The sequence below is a fragment of the Syngnathoides biaculeatus genome, chromosome 22 (assembly GCF_019802595.1).
Source record: "Syngnathoides biaculeatus isolate LvHL_M chromosome 22, ASM1980259v1, whole genome shotgun sequence".
NCBI lineage: Eukaryota > Metazoa > Chordata > Actinopteri > Syngnathiformes > Syngnathidae > Syngnathoides > Syngnathoides biaculeatus.
In genome coordinates, this window is record NC_084661.1 from 1879063 (window position 1) to 1906576 (window position 27514).

A 27514-nucleotide genomic window follows, 5' to 3' on the forward strand; every position below is an offset into this window, starting at 1 on the left:
ATACAATTTTAATGTATTTCTTCATCATATTGAATAGATATCAGAAAATTTTAATCAATATTGAACTGAATTGCAATCTAAAGAATCTAAATCAAATTGAGTGGTGAGGTTCTTAAGAATACCCAATCCTTGTTGTCATTTTTTTTTTCCCTCTCTCGGGGGATGAAGTTTAATATCACATTTGTAAACCTTCATTCAGATGGACTGAACAGTTGGTTGTGTATCCTCGGACCAATAAACAGAACCAAAAGAAGAAACGCAAGGTGGAGCCTACAACCTCCCAGGTAGGCCTTCTGGTCTTTAATGCACTGTAGTGCTTTTTTGGGGGTGGGCAAATGAGCTATTGGCATTGTGGTTAAGTAGATGCTTTCGTGAAGCTCCCTTTCATAGGCAAAATTGTTGAGGGAGTTATTTTTAATAAAGCAATTTTGTGATTTTAAATTGATATTTTGGGTCAAATTTAAATCTCCAAATTCATCACAGTACAGAATCTGCTCTTATCAAAATGCTCAGTGATATAAGGTTGAATTCTGACTCCAAAAAGGTGTCAATTTTGGTCTTGTTGGATCTCAGTGTCGTTTTTGATACAGTAGATTATAATATACTGCTGAACAGGTTAGAAACATGAGTAGGACTAAATGGAGCAGTCCTTAAATAGTTCAGGTCCTACCTGGAGGAAACGATCTACTTTGTAACTATTGGAAGTGCTCAATCTCAACAAATGACAATGATGAATGAATGGGGTCCCTCAAGGCTCAGCTCTCGGACCCCTCCTGTTCAGCCTGTATATGGTCCCTTTGGGTCAAATTTTTCTGAAATTTAATTTTGACTGTCATAACGATGCAAAGTCAAAGGCAGTGCAAATGATGAACGCTATATAGAGCAGTTTCTCCAGATGACTACTGATTAATTGAAGTGTCGTGTTACTGTCTAAAGCAATTACTGTAACTAACTATGAGCCAACACTTTATTCAACTAAACCACAACAAAACTGAGATAAATGTTTTGGGCAATAAGGAAAAGAGGATTGCTGTTAATAAATAGCTGGACTCACTATCTTTTAAAAAAACCAAAGACCAAGTCAGAAACCTTGATGTTCTGATAGATTCTGACGTGACTTACAAGAGTCATCTCAAATCAATACAAAAGCTGCCTTTTACCAATTGACCCCTCCGTACAGGGCACTGAACCACGCCTCCTGAAGTTACGTCACCCCACGTGTGCTAACCTCAGACAAACAATTAGCAAAAATGGCGGCACAGCAAGAAAAGACTAGAGCGAAACTGTCCGATTTACCAGCTGATTTCCCACTCGCATTCTTAGCTAACAGTGAAATATCGTTGAAAAGCAGACAGCAGGGCTTCAAGTATTTCAGCGAGGGGTATTTCAATGGTATTTACATGCATATCGACGGAGAAACCATTGATATTAGCGCAAGATCTTTCCGGAGTCAAAGGAAGACCGAGAAGCCACATAATATAATATATTATAACCCAAAGACGAATTCGTCATTGACAGTTTCCTATTTTCGTGTTACCTATTACACTTGTGTGCAGAATCTGTATATGTATCTGTATAGCCGTTTGTGAAATGCCATATGAAGGAAAAGAAGAAGGCGAGGCTTGATTTACGAGTTGTTTCTCTCGTTTTCTTTGTGTAACGTAACGCGCTCCCCTCAATAATTATTCTATTCTATCTAATTAAATTAGTGCCAAACCTACGTAAGTCCCGACCGAGTACGACAATCACTACTTTAGTGTCCTCAAACATCCTTCCTTCAGTCTTGGTGTCTCGGTGCACATCGAAGGCTTTTAGGACTCGCTAGTCCAGTTTAGCTTAGCTCGGGAGCACCGAACAGACACGTTTGTGCAGTCAGATCATCGCAAAATATCGCTCAACACAGATCAAGTGTGTCGATCATTCACACTTAGCTATGTTATGCAAGCGAAGAACTGCTAATTCATTTATATGAGACATGTATTGAAAATTAAATATAGGGCATACCTTCGTGCAAACAAACAAAGTCCGGTTTAGCTTAGCTCGGGAGCGCTGAACAGAGACACGTTTGTGCAGTCAGATCATCGCAAAATATCGCTCAACACAGATCAAGTGTGTCAATCATTCACACTTAGCTATGTTATGCAAGCGAAGAACTGCTAGTTCATTTATATGAGACATGTATTGAAAATCAAATATAGGGCTTACCTTCGTGCAAACATATCTGTTCCGGTTGATGGGATTCAGTTGATCATGCGGTCTTCCACAAAGTTTGATCCATCGAAGACATTTTTTGTACTCGGTCTTCTGTTCCGGTTGATTTTAGATGGATTCAGTTGATGATGCGGTCTTCCACAAAGTTTGATCCATCGAAGACATTTTTCGTACTGGGTCTTCGGTTTTGGAAAGGGTACGAATTGAACTCCACCAACTAGCCTTTCAGGATACCTGTCGTCACTATTACAAAGTCCGTGACTACACCTCTTAACCATATATATTGTTAAAGAATCCAAATACGCAATAAAACGCGAACAAAAGCGATACTGGAGCATGCAACGTTGTCTGAGGGAACGGCGGGTGCAAAAAAGGGGCGTGTTTTATGCAGATCTCTGGCCTCTCATTGGTCAGCAACGCGGATGACGCAATTTCTACGGAGGGGTCAATTGAAGAACATATCTAGAGTGAAGGCTTGCATGTGTCAAGGTGACCAGGAAAAGCTCATCTATGCTTTTAGCTCAAGTCGACTTGACTATTGTAATGGTCTTCTGACAGGATTCCCCAAAAAGAGCATTAAATAGATGCAACGCATTCAGAATGCTGCAGCTCGAGTTCTGACCAGAACAGAGGTCAGAGGATATAACTCCAATCCTACAGTCTTGACACCAGCTTCTAGACAGCTTTAGAATATATTTTAAAGTTCTGATACTGGTCTATAAATCAATAAATGTTTTAGGTGCTGAAAATATGAAAGAAATGCATACAGAATACAAACCCAGTAGGGCTCAGAGATCGACAGACTCTGGACAAAGAGTGGACCCCAGAGTCTAAAGGAAACATAGTGAAGCAGCTTTTATCTATTATGCTGCACACAAATGGAATAGGTTGCCAGCAGAGGTGACGTCAGTCCCAAGTGTGAATATTTTTAAATCCAGGTTGAAAACTTTTTTTTCTCAAGCTTTGTAGAATATTTCCACTTTTTAATAGTTCTTGCACTGTACGCTGTTTTAAATTGTATTTTAATTAAAAAATTTTTTCCAGTTTTAAATTTTATTTGTATTCAAATGCTTTTAATCATGCGCTGTGTAAAAAAAATTTATTTGCCTCCATTTACATATTAAACGTGTCTTGCTTTTATTTCACCTTCCTCCACACAGGAGCCAGGACCAGCCAAAGTAGCAGTGACTGGCTCAGGCATCCCTGAGGGAGAGAAAGTTCCGGACTCCACTTCCATCATCTGGCAGGAAGAGCTGAACCAAAGAGAGGCTGAATGTGCTACAGTATGGGCCCCTGCTGAGCTTTCCTTAGGATCTTCACCATCACATACAAAAGGCAAAAATAATAAAACACCTTTGAGAACTTGCATGTAATAGTACCTCTTTCCCCGATTACTCCGTTCGTGGCCAGATGGTCAGCTCTAGAAAAGATTCTGGTTGTCCCAAACTTCTTCCATTTAAGGATGATGGGGGCCACTGTGCTCTTAGGAACCATAAGTGCAGCAGAATTTTTTGGTGACCTTGGCCATATTTGTGCCATTGACAAAATTCTGTCTCTGACCTTTTCAGGCACTTCCTTTGACCATATGATTATTATTTCCCCTGACCTGCACTGTGAGCTGTAATGTCTTATTGACAAGTGTGTGGGTTGATATGATTCAGTAGTGAGAAAATATAGTACTGTTTTACTGGTTTAAGATGTCAATTGATATACAATATTTGTTTTCTAGGTGAATGTACATCTATCAGACAGGGGTCTGATGCAGGCTCGGTGATCTGCGATGAAGTGGATCAGGATAGCCTGGCGCTGCACGGTTCTGTGCCACAACCACCCAGTGACCTCCTTTCACCAACAGGCTCCTGCTCTAGCCTAGGTGGTATACCCCGCTGCCTCTCACCAGCTCCCAGTGATCCCTTCCCTTCTGGCAGCTCGTTGCTCTCTAATGGCTCTCACATCAGTGGTTCAGCAAGCTCGCTGGACTCCGATGCCAGCAGCAGCAGCACAGTGACCAGCACTGAGAGCCACACAGCCACCCAGAGAGGGAACCACTCATACAGCTACCATGATATGCCTCGATCCCGAAGGCTGGAGGCAGAAGCAAGAAAGGCGGAGAAGAGGGGCCGGTTTAGGAGCCCTGACAGGAATGTTCTCAGCCCTGAGAGGAGGTCAGTATCCTCTTCTTCCATTGGCGCATTTTCAGCAGCAGGAACACTGGGCATTTGCCAGGAAGTGTGAACACCCCTCCAATCTTTTTTCCATTGCAGTTTGCACATTGTGTAACAAATGACAACAAAACAATTTCAATTGATTGAGTCATGTCTTTTGGAACAATTGACATCACCATTTAGATCCTGGACATCTAGCAGATTACCAACATTTTTACGCAACTGATTTAAAGTTCTGTCTCTACTTTGTATTGGCATATGCGTATGGCAAATTTAATTTTCCACATTTCATGAAGTTTGTCTTACTCCAGGATCGGCGTGTTTTTGATCGAGGCTCTCAAATCAACTGAATAGTTCATTTAGATATGCGCTAAAAGTAGAGTCCTGGCCCAAAATACAAATGAATTCTTGTGGCCCTATAAAAAGTCGCAAAGAGGCTCATATGATGGCAGTGTTGCCTAATGTCATCTGATGTTTCACCTCACCTTTAACTGTTCTTTTATATGAAACAAGTATTATAATTTTTCTGTTTTTTTTGATGACAGTGGTATTTCTACTTGAGAAATTAATCCGAAAAAAGTTGTACTTTACCGATTTGTGGCAGTGTGTGACAGCGCTACCGTGATTCAGTGACAATCAAATTTCCAACAGGAATGGATAGCATTATGGGTAAAGCTTTGTGTCCCTCCAAACCAATGAGATGCCAGGAAGATGCTACGTCGATAGCCAATGGGAGAGCATCTCTATTGGGCTACACAAAGCAAGATACAAGATGGCCCTCTTTTTTTTTTCTTTTTTTTATTATGGGGGGGGGGGGGGTTGTACATCTGCACTGCCTCATAGCTCACACATCTGGGAACTGGGATGTGTAGTGTCCTAAAAACTCAACTGACATCCATACAAACATTTTTAAAAAGATATTGTTATGAAAACTAAATATAATATTGTTCACTTCATTGTCTATACAAAAAAATGAGTAGAGAACATGTTATTCATGCGCAAAGTTGTGGAATTCTCACTCGACATCCCAGTGGCAGACATATTGCCTGGAACGTCATTTGTTGATGTCACACTGGGATAGTCACCATTGAGATCTGCTATGGCAGATGAACGAGAGAGATTTTCAGATTTTTCTGATGCCCTTTCTGAGACTGAAGCTCTTTTTTTTTTTTCAAGAGAACATCTCAGTAAGTTTCTTTCGGCTTCTCCCTTTCGGGTTCGCCACAGCGTGTTATCTCAGATGAACACACATGTATGTTTGGCACAATTTTTTTTTTTTTTTTTTTTTACACCGGATGCCCTTCCTGACGCAACCCTTCTCAGGGCGTGGAGGCCCCAGTGGGATATGAACCCACAACCCCTGGTTTACCAAACCAGTGCTCTAACCACTGAGCTACGGGGCCTCTTTAAGAGAACATCTCAGAATCGAGTGAAGTGACTGGGGCCATATTGCCCGATTGTTCGAGCCGTATTTAGATGATATGCGGATCACTTCTAACTAACAACAGACTCGCCGACAGACGGACGAGTAACCCGATTAAATATTCAAAATGACAGGCCTATAATTGTTCGATTTCCTAACTCTTACAAGTCTTGTGAATGTAGCGTACTCATGCCGGGCGAAGTAACGGCTTCAGGGGTCCCCAGACACCGGTCCCCATTGGGGGGAGAGAGCTCCTTTCTCCTCCCTGCACGCAGCCAAACCACCTACCCGCCCAATCCACCTCTGCGTCAGGGCTAACGCCGGCGAACAGCAACAACGCCGGCGAACAGTAACAACGCCGGTCTATGCACATTGGCACTTTTAGCACCGCTGACTTACGTACTTTATGAAGTTATTATGACGCGGATGTTTTGTTATGTTCTGAGAGAACGATTACATCGTTGGACGCCGACGGAGCCTTTTATTCATCCTGCTTCTAGCAAACAAGTAAATGGACACTACCAATATGACTCGGATCTATTGTTACGTTCTGAGTGAAGGATTATGTCATCGGACGCTGACGGAGCTTTTTATTCATCGTACTGCTAACGAACAAGTAAATGGACACTACTGATATAATGCGGATCTTTTGTTACGTTCTGAGAGAAAGATTGTCGTCGAACGCCGACGGAGCTTTTTATTATTGCTACTTTCAGAGAAGTTGTTCAAGTTTGGTGACTATACATCTAGTTAGCTAATTAGCTCATTTTACATGCTACTAAACTCTTTGTACGTTTATTTTATTGTTTTGTATTGTATTGTGTGTGTGATTAAATTGTCTCAAACCCAATACAAGGGCTGTGTTATATGTTGCCTTTTGACAAAGGCAATTTATTCTAAATTTACACGTAACATATGCCCTAAACTGTGAGACAAATTAGTCCCCCCCAACTATTATTTTTTTTAATAGCTCTATACACACCTACCTGTCATTTAGAACCCACAAAGTTTTCGGCCTTTACACATGTGCAATCCATTGTTCACACCAAACCAGGTGTTTTGGAAAAGTGTGAAGTGAATCCATCCTCCCGAGTGTTCAACCAAAATCCAGTAATACGATGAGCCGGCATTTTGGCTCAGCCGGTGAGAAAAAAAAAACAAGTAATTTTTTGCAGGAACAATGGGTATAAACCAATATAAACACACGACCCTCTACTGCAAAAAATATCACTTCCTGGTTCTTCTCCAACACAAATGCCTCCAGAGGATTTTCATGGCAGGAGGTACAAAAATCCATATACAACAACATAATGACGTGTGGTGAAAAACGGATGGGTCCATTCCGGCTGCCTTTTTTTTTTTTTTAATTTATTAGAAACATACTAAAAATCATGCTTTACGTGTCAGTAGACCTTTAACGTTCTGACCTCTGCTGAGGCACCGACTGGAGTTAATGTCTGCCACACGGGGGAGAGGCCAGCCTATGATCTTCTGTGCTGCTTTAATTGTCCTCTGAAACCTTGCTTTGTCTAACTCAGTGCAGCTCCCGTACCAGATGGAGAGAGTAGTAGTACATCAGCAGGCTGGATGATCGGTATCAGGCCTGGCACACCTTTGTGTCCAGGTTGTTTTTTCTGAGGTCTTTCCGGAAGTGGAGACACAATTGATCCTTCTTGATGAGCGCTGAGATGCCGTCTGTCCAGGAGAGGTCCGCAGAGATCAGGACTCCTAGGAACCTGAAAGAGCGGACTCTCTCCACACACTTGTTGTTGATGAAGAGCAGAGGCGGTTCAGTTCTGTTCCTCCTGTAGTCCATAATGATCTCCTTTATTTTTGTGTTGTTCAGAGCCAAATTGTTTTCTGACCACCAGGTTGTAAGCTTCTGGACCGCGTCTCTGTAGGCTGTCTCGTCTCTCTTTGAGATAAGCCCAACTACTGTTGTCTTTGACAACGATGTTATTGTGGACTGTGCTGGAGTTAAAGGTGTAGAAAGCATACATGAGGGGGCTCAGCATGCAGCCCTGTGATGAGCCAGTGCTAGCGTCCAGGTTGAGGAACAGTGGGAGCAGATTCTCACAGTCTGGTCTTTTGGTTGAAAAGTCCTTGATCCAGGTGCATGTGAGAGGAGGGAGACAAGTTTTTAATGTGCTTGAGAACCATCCGCTCAAAGCACTTCATGATGAGGTGGGTTAGGGTTGGTGTGAAGCCAACAGGGCAGTAGTCGTTAAGGCTGGTTAAGGGTTTCTTTTTAGGGATAGGAAGGATTGTCGAGGATTTCAAACAGGCGGGGATGACTGCTTGGGCCAGTAAGAGATTTAAGATCTTCCAAAAGATGCTGGACAACTCGTGGGCGTATGCTCTGGGCATCTTCCCCGGTACTCCATTCAGGCTAACACCCTTCCTGGGGCACACGGCTCACATCGTGCTTTGGTACAGTGATTGCGGAGTTATTGGAGCTGGGAAACGAGCAGCTGAGTGTTGCTGTGCTGATTCAAAACAAGCAAATAAACTGTTGAGCTCCTCTGCCAATAAATAACTTGTTTCCTGGTGTCGCATCACAGCCTCTGAAGTTTGATGCTTTGTAAACCCTGTCACACCTAAGGTCTGTTGCTGGCAAGGTGGGACTCTGTCCAGCTCCTGTATTCCATCTTGCCGTTTTTCAAGCATTTTTTTCAACTCAGCTCGAGTTGTGCTTTAGAGAGCTCTGTCACCTGACCTGAAGGTAGTGTCACAGGCCCTGAGAAGTGAGCGGACCTGGCTGGTCATCCAGGCTTTCTGGGTTGGAAAATCCCTGATGCTTTTCTTGATACACACAGTTTCCATACAAAAGGTAATAATGTCCAGTACAGCCCCTTGTCTATGTGTCTAAGTCCTGTTGTTCAAATAAGTCCCAGTCTTTGTGTTGGAAGCAGTCCTAAAGGTGATGGTGCCCTCAAATCAGGAAGCTGCATGACATTCACAAACACAAAATATATATTTTTAATTTCATTTCGTTAAAATATTATATAATTATTAAATTCTGTTCTTTTCCATAATTTCATATTTCATATGTACCAAAATACAATTGGTGTCAAACTTGAGCATTTGGGGTACCGTGTTCCCTCACTGCAATACATTTCACTTTTCACAAGCCTTGCTATTACACAGACCTGTGTGTGTCTGTGTGCGTGTGTGTATGTGTGTAATTTTTTACATTGTAGCAGGCTTTTTTTTTTTTTTTTTTAAAGTGTATTAATGGGCATTGTTTTGTGTATCCTCATTCGCTAAGGGAAACTCCACATCGGGTGTTGCATCCAAGATTGGCTAAGGGACTTTAGACCATTGTCAACTAACTGTCCTAAGTACTGGATAGTTCTGCAGTGGGTTGGGGCGGGGGGACAGTTCATTTGCCAATGTTTGTACTTTTACAATGTGTACAATCAAGATTACAAAAATACACGTTATCCTTTGAATAAAAAAACATTTGTTTTTTCAATGACTTGGACATAATTTTCTATCTCCTCTAAACTTGACATGCGAATATTGATTCACAGTCGCTCAGGTGTTATTGAGAAGTTGGAGGCCCTGGAGCTTGAGAATCTGGAGAAAATGGAAGTGGAAGAGTCAGGCAGGAGTGGAGCCAGACAAGGCCGCAGTGAGCACAGACGTTTCCACAGAGAGGTACAAACCTTTGTACATCCGTGTAACATTAGTACGTTTAAGCTAACACTGCCTGCATTGTAAGCACTTTACAATACACACACACACACACACACACACACACACACACACACACACACACACACACACACACACACACACAGACTTGTAAATATAATGTGTGCGTAATAAATAAATGAAAAAAATTATATATATATATATATATATATATATTTGAACCCATATATCTCTATCTATCGATCTATCTATAGACACACACATACAAGACTGTCTCGACCTAAAACCTTTCGACTTTACTACACCCGGGTATTGTCCGCCATTATGGCACCACCACCATCGTGTTTCTCCTTAGCTCATGCATATTTGTGTTTGTGTGCTGGGAGTTTATTTGCTCTTTTTTCCCACCTTTCTACACATTATGGCCCAAAAGAAGAAAGGTGGTGTTTTTTTTGACAGTGAAACTGAAGCTTAACACAATTAAAAAAAAAAAAAAAAAAAAAAAAAAGGGAGAAAGGATTAACACCGACAGACATAAAGACTTAGTCTTCAGTCGCTTGACCATGGGGATTATTATTAAGGACAAAGTCCGTATTTCAGTGCACGTGAAAGGTTTCACCCCAATGAGGGATACAGTGATCACGAAGCAACTTATTTTTATGAAGAAAAAAAAACCCAATCGATCGTTGCCGAGATGGAAAGATTACTTACGTCATGGATCGAGGATCCGAATCAACATAGGCTTAATGTCAGCCTCATGTTCATTAATGGAAAATGCACGGCGTATTTTCCTAACTTTGAAAGAGCAGACAGGCAAGGACGTTGATGAGGAATTTTTACCTGTCAGGTTTACGCAGCCTTTTGCTTAGTCTGGGACAGCTTCTTCAGGGACATGGTCAATTACGTGTCCGTTGATATAGCATCCAGTGATAGCCAAGTTTACACAACCCAGGACATTTCAAGTACAGTTTCTCAAGGAAGGAAGACAAAGAAGAACTTCTTGCTAATGAGGAGAACGTGGGATGTGTATCTTTCACAATCTCCAACACGTTCTGCCCACATCTCCACGAATCCTCCTTTTTATTGCTTAGCGCGGTCCACATAACAACAAAGCAAACATGACAAAGAAACTGTGACAAAAATAGCCAATGTGAGACTTTGCGATGTCTTCATCATCCTCTCAATCGTCAGTCTTTATGTTGTCTGCTGCACCTCACTGTATGGTGTTTCCACAGCACCCAATGTAACTTGATTGCATCACATTGTTTAAAGGAGAAATCCACTGCGAGGCAAGAACAGTGTATCCAATAGGTCATGTAATATGTACTCTATTTTGTCAATGTGATGCTAAATCCTCTCTCATTTAATAGTGTTTTGAGAAGATTTTTGTCGACAATTACAAATTTTCAGGGGTGCTGCCATTTTCGCAAGTCACGTGATGTACGTGGGTGTATGTGACGTGTACTGTGTCGTTCCAAACGCTCGATTACATGGGACACCATTATGCTCAGCGCTGATTTCTTGGATTTATCCTCATCTGATGAAGAAATAGCAGTATCGGTTGATCGAGAAGACTGAGGAATACTTCCATACATATTTGAACCTGTGGCTGTAATTAATGTTGAATATTCGGATGGTTCTTCGGGCAGAATGATGCAGAATCTGACTCCGCGGAGGCCTGCGTGCAACATAAGTGCGTAAACAAGGGTGGTTCTTCGGACGGGAATGACACAGAGTCTGACAAGCGAGCTCCAGTGGAGGGCCGCGAGCCGATCTTTCAGGCAGCGGAGGCTTTTAGCCGACCTTCGGTGGTGGCAGAGGCCTTCAGCCTAGCTTTGGCGTCCGGGGCTAACGAAGCGGGCTGCAGCGGAGGCCTTTAGCCTAGCTTTGGCGTCCGGGGCTAACGGGCCTCTTCTGGAAATAAGTGTTCACTACAGCCATCTCCATCCTTTTTGTAAAGTCCACCACCATCTGTCCCTCAAAGTTCCTTTCTTGGATGCCGTACTTACCCATCACTTCTTCATCGCCCTTGTTTCCTTTACCAATATGTCCTTTACAATCTGCACCAATCACAAGTCTCTCTCTGTCTGGGATGCTCAGAACTACTTCATCTAGTTCCTTTCAGAATTTGTCTTTCAAATCTAGGTCACATCCTACCTATGGGGCATAGCTGCTTACCACATTATACATAATACCCTCAATTTCAAATTTTTGTCTCATCACTCGATCTGACACTCTTTTCAGCTCCAAGACATTCTTAGCCAGCTCTTCCTTTAAAATAACCTCTACTCCATTTCTCTTCCCATCTACTCCATGGAAGAATAATTTAAACCCTGCTCCTAAACTTCTGGCCTTACTACCTTTCCACCTGCTCTCTTGGATGCACAATATATCAACCTTTCTCCTAATCATCATGTCAACCAACTCCTTAGCTTTTCCTGCCATAGTCCCAACATTCAAAGTCCCTGCACTCAGTTTTAGGCTCTGCGCATTCCTCTTTTTCTTCTTAAGACGAATCCGGTTTCTTCCTCTTCTTTGTCTTCGACCCACAGTAATTGAATTTCCACTGACGCCCTGCAGGTTAGCAGTGCCGGTGGCGGGGTTTGTTAACCCGGGCCACGACCGATCCAGTATGGGATTCTTTAGATGAACGCTCATATTTGTTTGGCACAGTTTTTACGCTGGCTGCCCTTCCTGACGCAACCCTCGCAGGCACAGGGAGAACATGCAAACTCCACACAGAAAGGGTCTGGATTGAAACCCAGGTCCTCAGAACTGTGAGGCCAATGCTTTACCAGCTGTGCCACATATATATATGGCAGCCAATGGCAGCAAATTTATTCACTGTAATTTCTCGTGTATAATGTCCACATTTTCCAAAAATATTTTCAATAAGTCAATAGAGTTTATATTTGGGTAGAGATTAAAAATAAAAAGAAAATAACATTGTATCATTGTATACAGATAGGTAGAATGGTATTTTAAAAAAACATAAATTTACATTTCAAAATAATATTCATTGTCTTACGCGACATATTTATGTGAATTAACATGTGCCGCCAACCTGAGATTCCTGACCTGCTTGCAGGAGTTTGCCATTTAACGACCATTAGCGTAGCATCAGAAATGGCTGCTCGGGTGTTTGTTTTTTATTTAACTAAGACAAAAACAAAAAAATGTCAACTGCAAGGGTTAGTTATGCAGCCGCTTTTAAAAGAAAAGTGTCATCACTCCTGCGGAAGAACTGGGCAACCGCGAAGCAGCACGGCAGTTAAAAGTGGCTGAATCAAATGTGATTATGGAGGCAGACGGAGGAGAAAATAATCCATCAAAAAGCATATGGAAGACTTTTGGGGTGTGGGAGAGTTGCACAGTTTCTAGAGATGGAGGAAGAGCTTATACAGAACAGAGGGCAAGAGGCTGCGCTATTAGCACTGTGGAGCTACAGTATGCCTCAAAGCACTGACAATAACGAGGAATAAGACTCTTGGGATTCAAAAATGTTTCTTTACAAATGCCATGGATGGCACAGAGGATGACATACTGTGGGATGAAGATGGGATCACTGTTCGTGATGCAATGGAGGAGGCACCGGAACTGGACCAAGTCATCAATGATGAGACCCACAGCGATGCACCAAAGTTAGCTACTATGGATCATTTTTAGATTGGAGATGAGTCAGATGCTTCTTTTGAAGTCTTGGCCAAGGATGTGTGATGTAGTGGATAAACTGCACTATGCACAAATTTAATGCCCCAAGTTAAACAGTGTTAAATTGTGTATTTAAGACTAATATGTGTTATCAACAGTATTAAAATGTTATACCATCACTAAGCATTTATTTGAGTTGATTAGGGATTCTGTTCTGACAATTACAGGGACCAGGACAAGCGTGTCCTGTGGCCTGTCCCGAGATATACATTACTGCTAAATCTGCACACGCATGAAATTATTATTGAGTGTTGTATAGACAATTTTTTGAAAAGCAATACAAGTGCAAACGTAGCAAAATAAAAATACAGGCAATTCCTAATATTTTGAGCATACAGGTAGCAGCAAATTGTCTGTGCGTATTGTACATTTTTTTTTTTTTAGGTCAACTTTAGTGGTGTCCACTTTCTTCAGGATGCATTTACACGAGAAATTATGGTGTATAATTCATTTAATAGACAAGGTGCCTTACATGATTAAAATGATTTGAATACAAAGTAAAAAAAATCAAGACTGGGGAAAAAAGACAATCAAAAACGACAACAAAATATGTATTTTAAAAATGAAAAATAAAATTACAATTAAAAGCGGCGTACAGTGCCAGAAATATCATTAAAGGTGGAAATATCGTAATTCCTGGCCTGCAAAATGCACGTGGTTATAAGCCTCACCCAGTACATTTGTAAAGGAAATACCATTTGGTACATACATATGCCGCAGCTGTGTAAAAGGTGCAAGTGCCCACATTGAAACACAATATATTTACAAAGAAAGATGATACATGGAAAGAGTTTAACGCAAGTGCAGCGCTAGCGTGGCGCTGACAGGGCCGGTTAAAAAACAACTTAATGGTAAAAATCACTGAGACACGCCAGTAACACATCAGCAACATGCTAGCACAGTGCTAGCGCAGGACTAACATGGCTGGTAAAAGTCACTTCCTCAGCACATATATTCCGGTCTCACTCTTACCTTTTCCGATTGCTTGCCCCCTTGCAGCTGTTAGTAAAAATGCACAAATTAGCCGCATCACCGCATAAGTCGCAAGGTTGAAAGCGTGTGAAATATGTCGCGGCTTGTATGCCAGACATTACAGTATTCTAAAAAGCATGTGAAGAAAGTTTTCAACCTGGATTTAAAAACATTCACACTTGGAGCTGACGTTACCTCTGTTGGCAATTTATTCCAGTTGTGTGCAGCATAATAGCTAAATTTTGCTGCACAATCCCTTGGATTCTGTCCCCGACTATTTCACCTGAGTCTGTCAATCTCAGAGCTCAACTGGGTTTTATTCTGAAAGCATTTCTTTCATGTATTCATGGCATAAGCCATTTAGTGATTTATAGCCCAGTAGCAGAACTTAAAATTCTATTCTAAAGCTGACTGGAAGCCAGTGGAAGGACTTTAGAATAGGCGTTATATTCTCTGGTCAGAACCCAAGCTGCAGCATTCATGACAGTCATCAAATCTGCTTGAGATAAAAGCATGTATGAGCTTTTCCTGGTCTGCTTGACACATAGAAGGCTTCACTCCAAATATGTTCTTCAGATGGTAAAATGCAGTTTTTGTGTTTGCCTTGATATGACTGCTGAAAGTCAGGTCAGAATCTATCAGAATTACCAAGGTTTCAGAATTTGTCTTTGCTTTTTACAAATAGGGAATCCTGGTATTTGCTAACAGCAATTCTCTTCTTTATTGCCAATTGTCAGTTTTTTTGTGACTTAGATGAAGAAAAGTTTGGCTTATCCAGTTATATGCTTTAGACAGTGGCACAACCCCTCAATTGAACTATCGTCATCTGGAGACACTGCTAAATATAACTGGATGTCATCTGCATAGCTATAATAGTAAAAGTTAAAGTTCTGACAAATATGACCAAGGGGGAGTATATACAGGCTGAACAGGAGGGGTCCAAGAACTGATCTTGAGGGACCTCGTACATCATTGCCATTTGTTGAGATTGAGTACTTCCAATGGTTACAAACTCGCTCTTTTCCTCCAGGTAGGACCTGAACCATTTAAGGACCGTTTCACTTAATCCTAACCTGTTCAGCAATATATTATGTTCTACCGTATCAAAAGCCGCACTGAGATCCAACAAGACCAAAATTGACACCTTTCCTTGAGTCATTTACTATCATTTATCACTTTAATAACAGCAGATTCTGTACTGTGTTGAGTTCAGACGCCTGGTTGAAATGTTTCAAAAAGTAAATTTAAATTCAAGAAATTGCTGAGTTGATTAAAAACAACTTTCTCAACCATCTTGTCTAGAAAGGGAGATTTGAGACACATTCCAACTTGTTTTCATCTATCCTAGCACATCTCTATTCATCTAGCTGTTTTTCCTTTCCATGTCTTACCATATTTTCCTCCTGCTATTGTGTCCTTTTTTGTAGTTTGTGGGTCAAAGATCGCTCACCTGCGCTGAATTCATTTCCACTTTCCATTCTGTGGTGGGATTCCCATGGTGATTGTGTTTCGTTTTCCCACCATGGCCCCCCATGCTATGATTCTGACTCTTTTTGATACTGTTAAATAGGTTTTCCTTGTTCTCCCAGATGTTTTCTCCTCATGCACCTAATAGTGTGTGCAGACAAAGATACTGGGACAGCATGTGCACATCGGTGTTAATAGTAACAAACTACCACATATTTCCTTTCCTTTGAGTGTTCTTTTCTAATGTATTTAGAATATTATTTAGACTTTAAAAAACAGATCTGAAATGAGAAATGTTTTCCAAAATTAAGAGACTCACACTTACATTACACTTTTAATTTCACCATAACTTTGTGCAGTTTTACTATGTTTTAAGTCTGTTGACCATACAAATAATGGCGGATTCTCACTACTATATGCATGGTCTTTAGGAGCAGAGGTCTGACATGGGTCAAGGTCTGGATTTCTCCTTGTCTCTGCCACCACTTAGGAGAGCCAAATCCCTTGACCGACGGACCACTGATTCAGTCATGACAGTGAGTGATATCTTTGTTGCATTTGTGAACCAAGATTCATTGTTCATCATTACACCATCTTTTGCACTGCAACATGGGTTAGGATTAATTTAAGAATGTTGATGTATAGCAAGTTCAGTTTATCGTTTTGTTTTTTTGCCTTTTTGTCATTCCAGCCTTTGGAAAACATTGAATTAAGTGCCTAGAAAGTTCTGCCACTATGATTTGTCCTGTTTTTGTCTTAACCTTTTTCTTGAGCCATTGAGGAACCTCACTCCATGGTATCACATACTGTATGCTGTACTGAGTATTTAGCCTCTCACATTTCATAATGAATTATTACTGTGCTTATGTCTGCACTGCTGCCACCTAAATGTCACTTATGTTTTAGTGTTGGTGTGCTTCCTGAATGGGTGCCTTGGCACATTGATGGCGTATTTATGTCAAAGCGCAGTATTTTTTTCCCTTCTATTTAAAGGACACATTGTTCAGTTCACAAGTTGTCTGAATAGGACCAGGTACCTCTGTATGTCTGTGTTCTCATGACAAAGCTGCTCCTGTTCTGTTAAGCCTTGGGATCCAAAGTCAAAATGAACTGCAGCCTTTGAGCTGTTTAGAAAAGACTGTCAGTTTTTTTTTTTGCAACCATATTGGTTAGGTCGCGGGTGATTATGGTGGAAATATTTTTTGTAAACTTCCTCTTACTTCATTAAAACCTTGGCTTCACAATTTCAAGGACAACTTGTAAGCAATTACATTTGTCCAAATGTTGAGGATTTTTCTTGAGATGACCTGATGGTTTTATTTCTATTTCTATAGTTTATTGCCTTTCTACTCAAGACTAGTTTCTCTGGTGGGATGGTATGAGGGTAATGCCAGGCCTCCACCAATCCCTCTCCTCTTCAGGTTACATGCTCATTCTGCTTCTTTTGTGGCAGATTTTGCCTGCTGTGTATTTTCAGTGCACTCTTTCTGAGTGTGTGTGCTTGTGTGTGCTGTTGGCTGTTGTACCTATATTTGTGTGTGTGGGAGGTTTAACTTATACACAGCGGAAAGCAGTGTTAAAGCCAGTGCACATACTTTTCCCACTGATAAATTTGTTCTTTTCTCATTACTTCAAGCAGGAAATGAGAAAATTGTGCAATGGGGCACAAAACAGAATACCTTGAATGACAAACACAGCATGTTCCAACCAGGATCTTGGTCAAGTTCCAATTAATTCTTATTTTGAAGAAAAAATCTTATAGGAAATGATGGAACTATAAGTGATTCATTTTACAGGGAAATGCTTCCCATTACCAAAACTGTACTGGGAAACATTTGAGTAACATTGTAATTTTTATAAAAACAGCTCTTATACAAGTGTAAAAATAACTGAGAAGTGATTAAGATGTCAGAATAAAATATGTCCCTGTTCTCAATAACTGAACTTTCTAGATCACACTGAAATCAAACTTCCTCCGCTTACCCAGTTTTTTTTTTTTAATTGGCTCGCTTTCCTTTGTGTAACCTGGTGCGTGTGTGTTATTGTGTTCATCACATCTGCTTCCTTTGGTCACCGGTCACATCTGTGTTGTCTCCCATCACTGCCACCACAGCAGTTTACTACAAAATCAAGCATTGGATTCAGCATCCTGAGCTGGATTCTCGCACTGCGAAAACTATTTAGGTGGAAGTTGTTCCTGACCAGTGGTGCCACATTGAGGCCACAGTCTAATCACAATAATTGAAATTGTCAAAGCCATTGGTCATGTCAACTTCTCCCCAAATGTGATTTTGAGTGAGCATGTACTGTATAGTACCCCCCTCCCATTACTTTTTTATTGAAGTTTGTGGCAGGTGCACATTTAAAATAGGGTTGTTTGTGAATACATTTTTCTTTGATTAGCTTGAGTTTTGAATAATGTTTACTTACAATTGTAACAGTTTTCACATCCAGCAATAACTTCATATCACAGTTCTGTAATATTTGTTCTTTTTAATTCCAGCCAGATTTACTGAATTTCAAGAAAGGATGGATGGTGAAGCTGGATGAGCAAGGACAGGTAGTTGATTTGCCTGTGTTTAACCACACCTAAATGGTCCATCTTTTTAAAGGAAATTTTCAGCATTCTTGTGCCTTTGTAGGCACAGCCACATCTTGAAGGAGATGTTTTTTTTCCAACAGTCACAAATTAAGACCTTTTCACAGTCTTCTTGAAAACAGCTGTTTTTGACTTGGGTGTTCTGTCTCTTGTATATAAGCCACTGCTCCACAACAGGTTCTGCACATGCATGAAAACTCAGTTACCATGACAATCAGGGTGGAGCTATTTTGCGCTTCAGATGTGAATTGTATTTGCATTCCGTTTTCCATAAAATGCCCACTTCATTGTCTTAATCTACAAGTTAAACATGATTTTGAACTTGAAATTCAATGTATATCAATCTGCATTTTACCACATTGCCATGATGCCTAGACTATGCAGCATCACCTTATTTTTTCTTGTATGTGTAGTGGAAGAAATACTGGTTTGTACTGACCGATCACAGTCTACGATACTACAAGGATTCCATAGCAGAGGAGGTGAGTTTTGATTTTTATTTATTCTTTTTTTTTTTTCTTGACTGAATTTTTTTTTTTTTTTACAATTTTTAAATGCATTTGCTTTTTACCCTTAAGGCCTCTGACCTGGATGGGGAGATTGATTTGTCAGCTTGCTACAATGTCACTGAATACCCAGCTCAACGAAATTATGGGTTCCAAATACAAGTAAGATGATTTGTCTAGATTAAAAATCATCAAATACAGGCAAGCCCTTTGTTTGATTATAAGTAACCTTTATACCTGATAATGTGTAGTCCTGGTTAATTAAGTTAATCAGTTTTACCCATGAATAGAGTTTATGGTGTTGATGTCAAGTATCAATTGGAGGCTATGTAATAGGATTGGTCATCTCTTATGTGGCAGTGCAGTGGAGCAACTGGTGAAGATGTTAGCCTCAGACCTCTGAGGAACGGGGTTCAAATCAAGGCCGCGCCTGTGTGGGGTCTGCATGTTTTCCCCATGCCTGCGTGGGTTTACCCCGGGTACTCCAGTTTCCTCCCACATCCCAAAAAGATGCATTAACTGTGGACTCTAAATTGCCCCTAGGTGTGATTGTGAGTGTGACTGTTGTTTGTCTCTGTGTGCCTTGTGATTGGCTGGCAGCCAGCTCAGGGTGTACCTCGTCTCATGCTCGATCATAGCGGGGATAAGATCCAGCACTCTTGTGACCTTTGTGAGGCTAAGCAGCTCAGAAAATGGATTGATGGATCACTTGTGTCATTATTGTGGTCACTGTTGTGCAAATTTTGGATCACACACAAAAATGCATTTGTGGTCATTGTAATATTTTTTTTCCACGTTTTTTGTGTTTTAAATGTTTAGACACAGGAGGGAGTTTACATACTTTCAGCCATGACAGCAGGTATTCGGAGAAATTGGATTCAGGCAGTTATGAAGAATGTCAGACCATCTACTGCTCCTGACGTAGCTAGGTGAGTAAAACCGATTGATGCCATTTCTCTAAAAAAAAATTTTTTAAAGCCAATTAACTAAATGTCTTCTGGTACACAATGGGGAGTGTGAGGTTTGTTCTCTGAGCTCTAAATTACAAGTCTTTGTCTTTTTACTGTCCCTTAGCTCAACAGACAATCATAGTTCTTTTTCTCCTCTGGAAATGCTGATCAGACCAGATGTGACCCAGGACTCTCCCAACTCTGAAACCCCATCTATTGAAAGAGAATTCACTCCAGGTGTGATAAAGAGCCGAGTACGTGAGCGTAGGCGAGAGGGCAGATCGAAGACATTTGACTGGGCTGAGTTTAGACCCATCGCCCAAGCCCTGGCTCAGCAACGGGCACAAGAGTCTGAGAGCCTTCAGGGAGACCTGGGAGAGCTTGAGCATAGTCGGAGGAGGGAGGAGAGGCGAAAGAGGTATGAGTCGACAATGGAGCACTCTTTACTCAAAGAAAGCGGGAGAATGGACGTCCAGAGTGCAGACAGAGTACCTGATTCATTAAGTCCGCAATTTCAAGAGAGACATCAGAAAGTGGAAGAGGTGATTGAGGAACACTGGCGACAGGTAGAGAAGACACCAATACGGGAAGAGCGAAGAGTGCCACTACCTTCAACAGCTCCCACCAGAGAGACAGTGGAGCTTGAACAGCTGCTGGACAATTACAAGCAAGGGGTAGGTTTACTACTTATCCACCATGAATGTATGTTTTAGCTTATTTATTCTCAACTGGTGTTACCTTATGGCCTGCGTTTTCTTCTCGTCACCAATGTGTGACACACTTTCATATAAGAATAATTGAGAAAATGTATTGTTCAAAAACTGACTTTATAGAAACATGCAATATAGCATATTTTTAAACGTTATACTCATAGATGATCAAAATATATATCGGAGCATAATAAGAACCTTAAGATGAAAATGAAAACCATGCTAAAAAATGAACAGAGAAATCAATTATCAAAATTGCTTGAAAACTACTGCCACATTTCCCTTGTATCTAGTCACTAATCTGATTTTTAGAAAAGTGCAACCGCAATTTTTTGTTCATTTTGCACAATAATACTCACTGCAACGTAAGTAGTTTGAACAGGCTTTTACTCCATATTTTATGCTGCACTGATATTCTGGTTGCTTGAGTTCAACAGACTTGCATGACATCCACTAACCAGAAGCTGAGCAGCATTTTTACGGAGGAGATGTGTGGCTAGGGCACAAGCTAGTTACACTTCCTGTCCCTTCAAGTAATACATTTTGAACTTTTTACTCCTCTGTACTGCAGAAATCAACATATTAATATGAATGCACTGTAGCATGTAATATTTTGGATACATGCCAGGCAAAATAATGTTTTATAACCAAAATAGAAGTCCTACCCGAATGCGTGGTAAATATTTCACAGTATAGTGCTCGTGCACCTACGTCACCAAAATCACGTGTCTAGCCATATTGCTGGTCAAAAAAAGCATTGTTCAATGCTACAGCGAAGAAAATAGTATAGTATAATAGTATTTGAACACCCTACTATATTCAGTCACTCACATTTGATGAGTGCGAACACACTCGCGCACCTCCATGCTTTCAAATCTGCACAGTCGAGCACGAACAATCACGCGCGTCAAATTTGTTACGAGTAGAAAAAAAGACATTGAAAGACGTCGCTTATTTTGTGTAGTCTTGACATTAATTTACATGTTTATAACATAAACATTGTTAACTAAACAAGCCTGCTCCAAAACATCCAGTATTCACCCGAAATGCAAGTTAACCGTACTGACCATGTACGGAAGTTGGGTTGAAAGCGCATGTTCAGAGCTGCTTCACGTACTGCAAGCGCATTTACATCGAAAGTCATCAACATTATGATCCATGTCAAAGGAAATTCACTTACACTAGGGGTGCTCATTGCGTCGATCGCAAGGCAGTGTGACGGCGTGCCCCCCCCCAAAAAAAAAATGGACGTTAGACTATCATTCACCTCGTCGCTTGATTCAGGTATGTCCAATACTTCGAGCGCATGCACATAAAGGTGCGTTCTACCAAGCCGGCCTCCTATTTACTGCAGTCACGCGAAGCGCCCCCCCCTCCCCGCCTCCCCCACACACACACACACACACACACACACACGCACACACAACAATACGTCACGATTGCCAATAGGAGTGTTTGTTACAATGTAATGCTTGCTTGTTGCCACTAACGTTGATTATGTTAAACTAAATTTTTAGTATCTTCAAAACATTGCAGGTATAGACCGTTCATGTTCATTCCTTCACAGGGCAGTACATTTAACTTTTCTTCAGATAAAGTTTGCCAGATCAAGAATTTTTATTGATGAAAAATTTTAAATACAGTTTTATATCATGTTCTACTAGTATGAGTTGAAATTGGAAATTATCATTTCTGAGTTTGAAATTTCCGTTTTCTATTTTAGTAATGTATTTTTTCATTTTATTTTTTATTTATAGTTATGTTTTATTAATCCTGTAAGTTATTTTAAGGTCTTGAGAGTCCATCCCTAATCACAGCTGCAACTTTATCTGCGAGCATGACTGACCACACCCGTACATTTTTCAAATGTGTGAGTGACTGTATATTGCAAGTTCTCCCACTTAGAAATCATGTAGGGGTCTGAAATTTTCATCTTAGGTGCATGTCCACTTTAAGAGAGATAATCTAAAAAGAAAAATCCAGAAATAACATTGTAAGATTTTTTCGAAGCTCGATTTATCTGTGTGATACAGCTGCAAATAAGTATTTGAACACCTGAGAAAACCAATCTTAATAATTTGGTACAGTAGAGTTTGTTTGCAATTACAGAGTTCAAATTTTTCCTGTCGTTGTTCACCAGGTTTGCACATACTGCAGGAGGGATTTTGGCCCACTCCGCCACACAGATCTTCTCTAGATTAGACAGGTTTCTGGGCTGTTGCTGAGAAACACGGAGTTTCAGCTCCCTCCAAAGGTTTTCTCTTGAGTTTATGTCTGGAGACTGGCTAGGCCATGCCATAACCTTGATATGCTTCTTACAGAGCCACTCCTTGGTTGTCCTGACTGTGTACTTCGGGTCATTGTCATGTTGAAAGACCTAGCCACGACCCATCTTCAATGCTCTGACTGTAGGAAAGAGGTTGTTCCCCAAAATCTCACAATACAGGGCCGCGGTCATCCTCTCCTTAATGCAGTGCAGTTGTCCTGTCCCATGTGCAGAAAAACACCCCCAAACCAAGATGCTACTACCCCCATGCTTCACAGTAGGGATGGTTTTCTTGGGATGGAACTCATCATTCGTCTTCTTCCAAACACAGTTTGTGGAATTCTGACCAAAATGTTCCATTCTGGTCTCATCTGACCACAAAACTTTCTCCCATGACTCCTCTGTATCATCCAAATGGTCATTGGCAAATTTAATACGGCCTCGACATTTGCTGGTTTAAGCAGGGGAACCTTCCGTTCCATGCATGATTTCAAACCATGACGTCTTAGTATATTACCAACATACACCTTGGAAACAATGGTCCCTGCTTGTTTCAGGTCATTGACCAAGTCCTGTTGTGTAGTCCTGGGCCGATTCCTCACCTTTCTAAGGATCATTGAGACCCCATGAGGTCATATCTTGCATGGGGCTCCACTCCAATTGAGATTGACCGTCATGATTAGCTTCTTCCATTTTCTAATGATCGCTCCAACAGTTGACCTTTTTTTTCCACCAAGCTGCTTGGCAATTTCTCCATAGCCCTTTCCAGCCGTGTGGAGTTGTACAATTTCATCTCGGGTGTCTTTGGACAGCTCTTTGGTCTTGACCATGTTACAAGTTTGAGTCTTACTGTTTGTATGGGGTAGACAGGTGTCTTTATGCAGCTAACAACCTCACACAGGTGCATTTGATTCAGGATAATACATGGAGTGGAGGTGGACTTTTAAAGGCGTACTAACAGGTTTTTGAGGGTCAGAATTTTAGCTGATAGGTGTTCAAATACTAATTTACAGCTGTATGACACAAATAAATTCAAAAAAATCATTGTGATTTCTGGATTTTTCTTTTCAGATTAGCTCTCTCACAGTGGACATGCACCTATGATTAAATTTTCAGACCCCTCCATGAGTTCTAAGTGGGAGAACTTGCGATATAGCAGGGTGTTCAAATACTCATTTTCTTCACTGTACATAGGAGAAAAGAGAACAAACAAGATCAGAAATTAAGTTGCATGTAACAATGCGAAATGACGGGAAATTTTTGAACACACCAACTGGTATTTATTTAATATTTCGTACAAAAGCCTTTATTTGCAATGACCGCTACGAGATCCCTCCAGTATAAAGAAATTAGTCGCATGCATTTCTCTGGTATGTTTGGCCCATTCCTCCATACAAGCAGTCTTCAAAATATGAAGGTCAATGAGGGCTTCTTTTATGGACCTTAGGTTTCAGTTCATTGCATAGATTTAAGATTGGATTCAAGTCAGGTGACTGCCTTGGCCATTCTAGCACCTTTATTGTTTCTTTGAAGGCATTACATTGTTTCGTTGCCAGTATCTTTTGGTTCATTTTCCTGCTGAAATGTCTAGCCTTATTTCATTATCATCATCCTCGTAGATGGCACCAGAGTTTTGTGAAGAATGTCAGGATAATAGATGGAGTGGAGGTGGACTTTTAAAGGCGTACTAACAGGTTTTTGAGGGTCAGAATTCTAGCTGATAGGTGTTCAAATACTAATTTACAGCTGTATGACACAAATAAATTGAAAAAATCATTGTGATTTATGGATTTTTCTTCACTGTACATAGAGAAAAGAGAACAAACAAGATTAGAAATTAAGTTGCATGTAACAATGCGAAATGACGGGAAATTTTTGAACACACCAACTGGTATTTATTTAATATTTCGTACAAAAGCCTTTATTTGCAATGACCGCTACGAGATCCCATGCATGATTTCAAACCATGACGTCTTAGTGTATTACCAAAAGTCACCTTGCAAACGGTGGTCCCAGCTCTTTTCTGGTCATTGACCAAGTCCTGTTGTGTAATTCTGGGCTGATTTCCTCACCTTTCTAAGGATCATTAAGACCCCACGAGATGAATTCTTGCATGGCGGTCCACCTCGATTGAGATTGACCGTCATGTTTAGCTTCTTGTTTCTCGAGGCTCCGTCAATTGAATAGATGGTTAGGCAAGGTGTGCACTGCACTACCCGTGAGTTTCATTGACAATTTCTGCCTTTTTTGGGAGCGTAATCAGACAGTTTCTGTCTAAATAGACAAGGGGTTAAGTTATTAACTGCCAACATTTTCTACTGTGTGTGTCATTCACCGCCTTGTAAAACACACCAAAGCAAATGTATTCATTTGGCGCATTTCAATTACAAGGTAACTCAATGTGGTTTACATGATTAAAGACATTTGAAAACCGCATAGAAACAATAAAAATGACAAACAAAATGTAAAAAAAAACAAAACCCCATACAGTGCAAGTAATATAATCAAAAAGTGGATACATTCTAAAAAGCATGAGAAAAAAGAAGTGTTTTCAACCTAGATTTAAAAACATTCACACTTGGTGCTGACCTCACCTCTGTTGGCAACTTATTTATGCAGGATAATAGCTAAATGCTGCTTCGCCATGTTTCCTTTAAACTCTGTGCTCCACTATTTGACCTGAGTGAGTCAATCTCAGAGCTCTACTGGGTTTGTATTCCGTAAGCATTTCTTTCATGTATTCAGGACCTAAATCATTTAGTGATTCATAGACCCATAGCAGAACTTTAAAATGTATTCTAAAGCTGACTGGAAAGCCAGTTCAATGTAAAGAAAATGTTTCCAAAAAAACAAGGACCAAAGGATCCAGTTGTTTCCAAACAATTGGAGGAACAAGAGATAAGGCGAGACAAGGTGCACACAGATTCATTTGCGTAATCCAAACAATCTGATGAGCAAATGACAAATGGAATGTGCCAGCACTTTAAATCTCCCACACCTGGCCCATCCATACCTCAGATTCTCCCCTCTATGACTACAACAACCATACAATCTGCAGTAGATGTTGGCTCCTCCTCTCCCAGCCTTAATGCAATGTTGGTTCTGATGGATAGGTTGAAGACTATTATCAACGATTGAGTCTAGCCCATACCATGCCAAGATCTTCCTCCCATCCCCCCTCGCCTGAAACCACCGTCCACTAAGCAAAAGGGCCCTCCTCCACCCATGAAGACTATCTGTAAATCTGACTGATATTTACCGGGTCTTTTCCAGAATAGCCCAGACCCCTGTGGAGATCAAGAGACAGAAAGTTGGTCAAAAAGATATGGCACCAAAAAAGTAGAACTTCCAACTTAGTGAGGATAAAATGTGAGTCTATTGAGCCATTCTCTCCAGCCATCTCTGCGAGACTAGCTCTTTTTAATATCAGGTCACTGGGTAACAAATCAATGTTTGATCAATGACATCATTACAACCTATGGTCTACACTTTTTGTTATTAAATGAAACGTGGTTAACAGAAAGTAGCTATAATACCATTTTAAATGAGGCAACACCAGCAGAATTTAATCTTATGAACAAGTGTCGAACAGGGAAAAAAGGTGGTGGTATTGCTGTTATTTTTAAATTATTTCAATGTAAAGAAATTATACTGGGTTATTTTAGCTCTTTTGAATATCTGTGTTTTTTAGTTAAGGGTGACCCAAAGGTTATCATTTGAATAATTTATAGACCTCCAAGATACAATGGAGGATTTTTCAGAACCGCTGTCAGTTATTTGTACTGAGTGCAACTATTTTGTGATAACAGGGGACTTTAACATTCATGTTGACAATAACATGTAAAAAGCATCCAAAGAACTTTCTGCAATACTAGACACATTTGACCTCTCTCAACATATTAAGAGTCCAACTCACACTCAAGGTCACGTCTTAGACCTGGTCATCTCATTATGTTGATGACTTTCGACGTAAATGCGCTCTCAGTACGTGAAGCAGCTTGGAACATGTTCTTTTGGCATCATTTCCGTACATGGTCAGTACGGTTAACTTGCATTTCCTTTTTCCGGGTGAATACTGATTGTTTAGGAGCAGTTTTGTTTTGTTAACAACTTTTGTGAAATAAACACGTAAATCAATGTCAAGACTACACAAAATAAGCGACGTCTTTCAATAATAATTTTTTCTACTCATAAATTTTACGCGTGTGATTTATCATGCTCGACTGTGGAGATTTGCGAGTCCGATGGTGCGCGAGCGCAAACGCGCTCGTCAAATGTGTATGACTGTGATTGGATTTGTAATATAGCTCATTTGCGAGGAATCCAGCACTTTCATGTACCTTAAAAAAAGTGGTAAAGGTGATAGACAAGCTTTATTTATCACCTCCATTACACAAGTTATATGACACAGCCAAAGAAACAAGCAACATTATCCTAAAATTGTAAAAAAACACAAGTAGATTCAATTCGCTCAGTTTTGAAGAATGCCAGTCATATGTTATCTTAAACTCCACATGGTGAGTGCTTTATTGGCAGTTTTTGTTTTTCCTAATATGTGTAATTGCCAATGTAGTTAAAATAAATATTGGGGAAAAAAGTCAAAATGGTAATATACTTGATTTTAAAACCCCATTTTCTTTATAGTATAGTCAAATGAACAAGATCTTCATGATGATGATAACGGCATTTTTCATTTTTTTTTTTTCTTACTTCATTCAACAGCATGGTATATTGTATTGGAAAATGTAATGTTCTTGGACTGCCTACTTTGGATTTATGCAGATGTTTCTTGTAGTAAACAAACTCATCTGATCAGATCACTAGTGCAGCATGTTAAGACATTTTTTAGAGTTACTGTACATCAAATGTTTTCTTTT

General features: G+C 40.5%; 1 protein-coding gene across 3 annotated transcripts in view; it reads left to right on the forward strand.

Annotated features, from left to right (window-relative positions):
• mprip (myosin phosphatase Rho interacting protein) overlaps nt 1-27514 on the forward strand; it is an 82572-nt gene that overhangs the window by 30423 nt on the left and 24635 nt on the right. For all 3 annotated transcript variants that reach the window (XM_061809941.1, XM_061809942.1, XM_061809943.1), the window contains exons 5-14: nt 200-284; nt 3372-3546; nt 3941-4376; nt 9333-9459; nt 16038-16142; nt 18110-18166; nt 18619-18687; nt 18784-18873; nt 19531-19640; nt 19786-20335. In XM_061809941.1, coding sequence (XP_061665925.1) covers nt 200-284; nt 3372-3546; nt 3941-4376; nt 9333-9459; nt 16038-16142; nt 18110-18166; nt 18619-18687; nt 18784-18873; nt 19531-19640; nt 19786-20335 — 1804 coding nt within the window. The remainder of the gene's footprint in view (nt 1-199; nt 285-3371; nt 3547-3940; nt 4377-9332; nt 9460-16037; nt 16143-18109; nt 18167-18618; nt 18688-18783; nt 18874-19530; nt 19641-19785; nt 20336-27514) is intronic.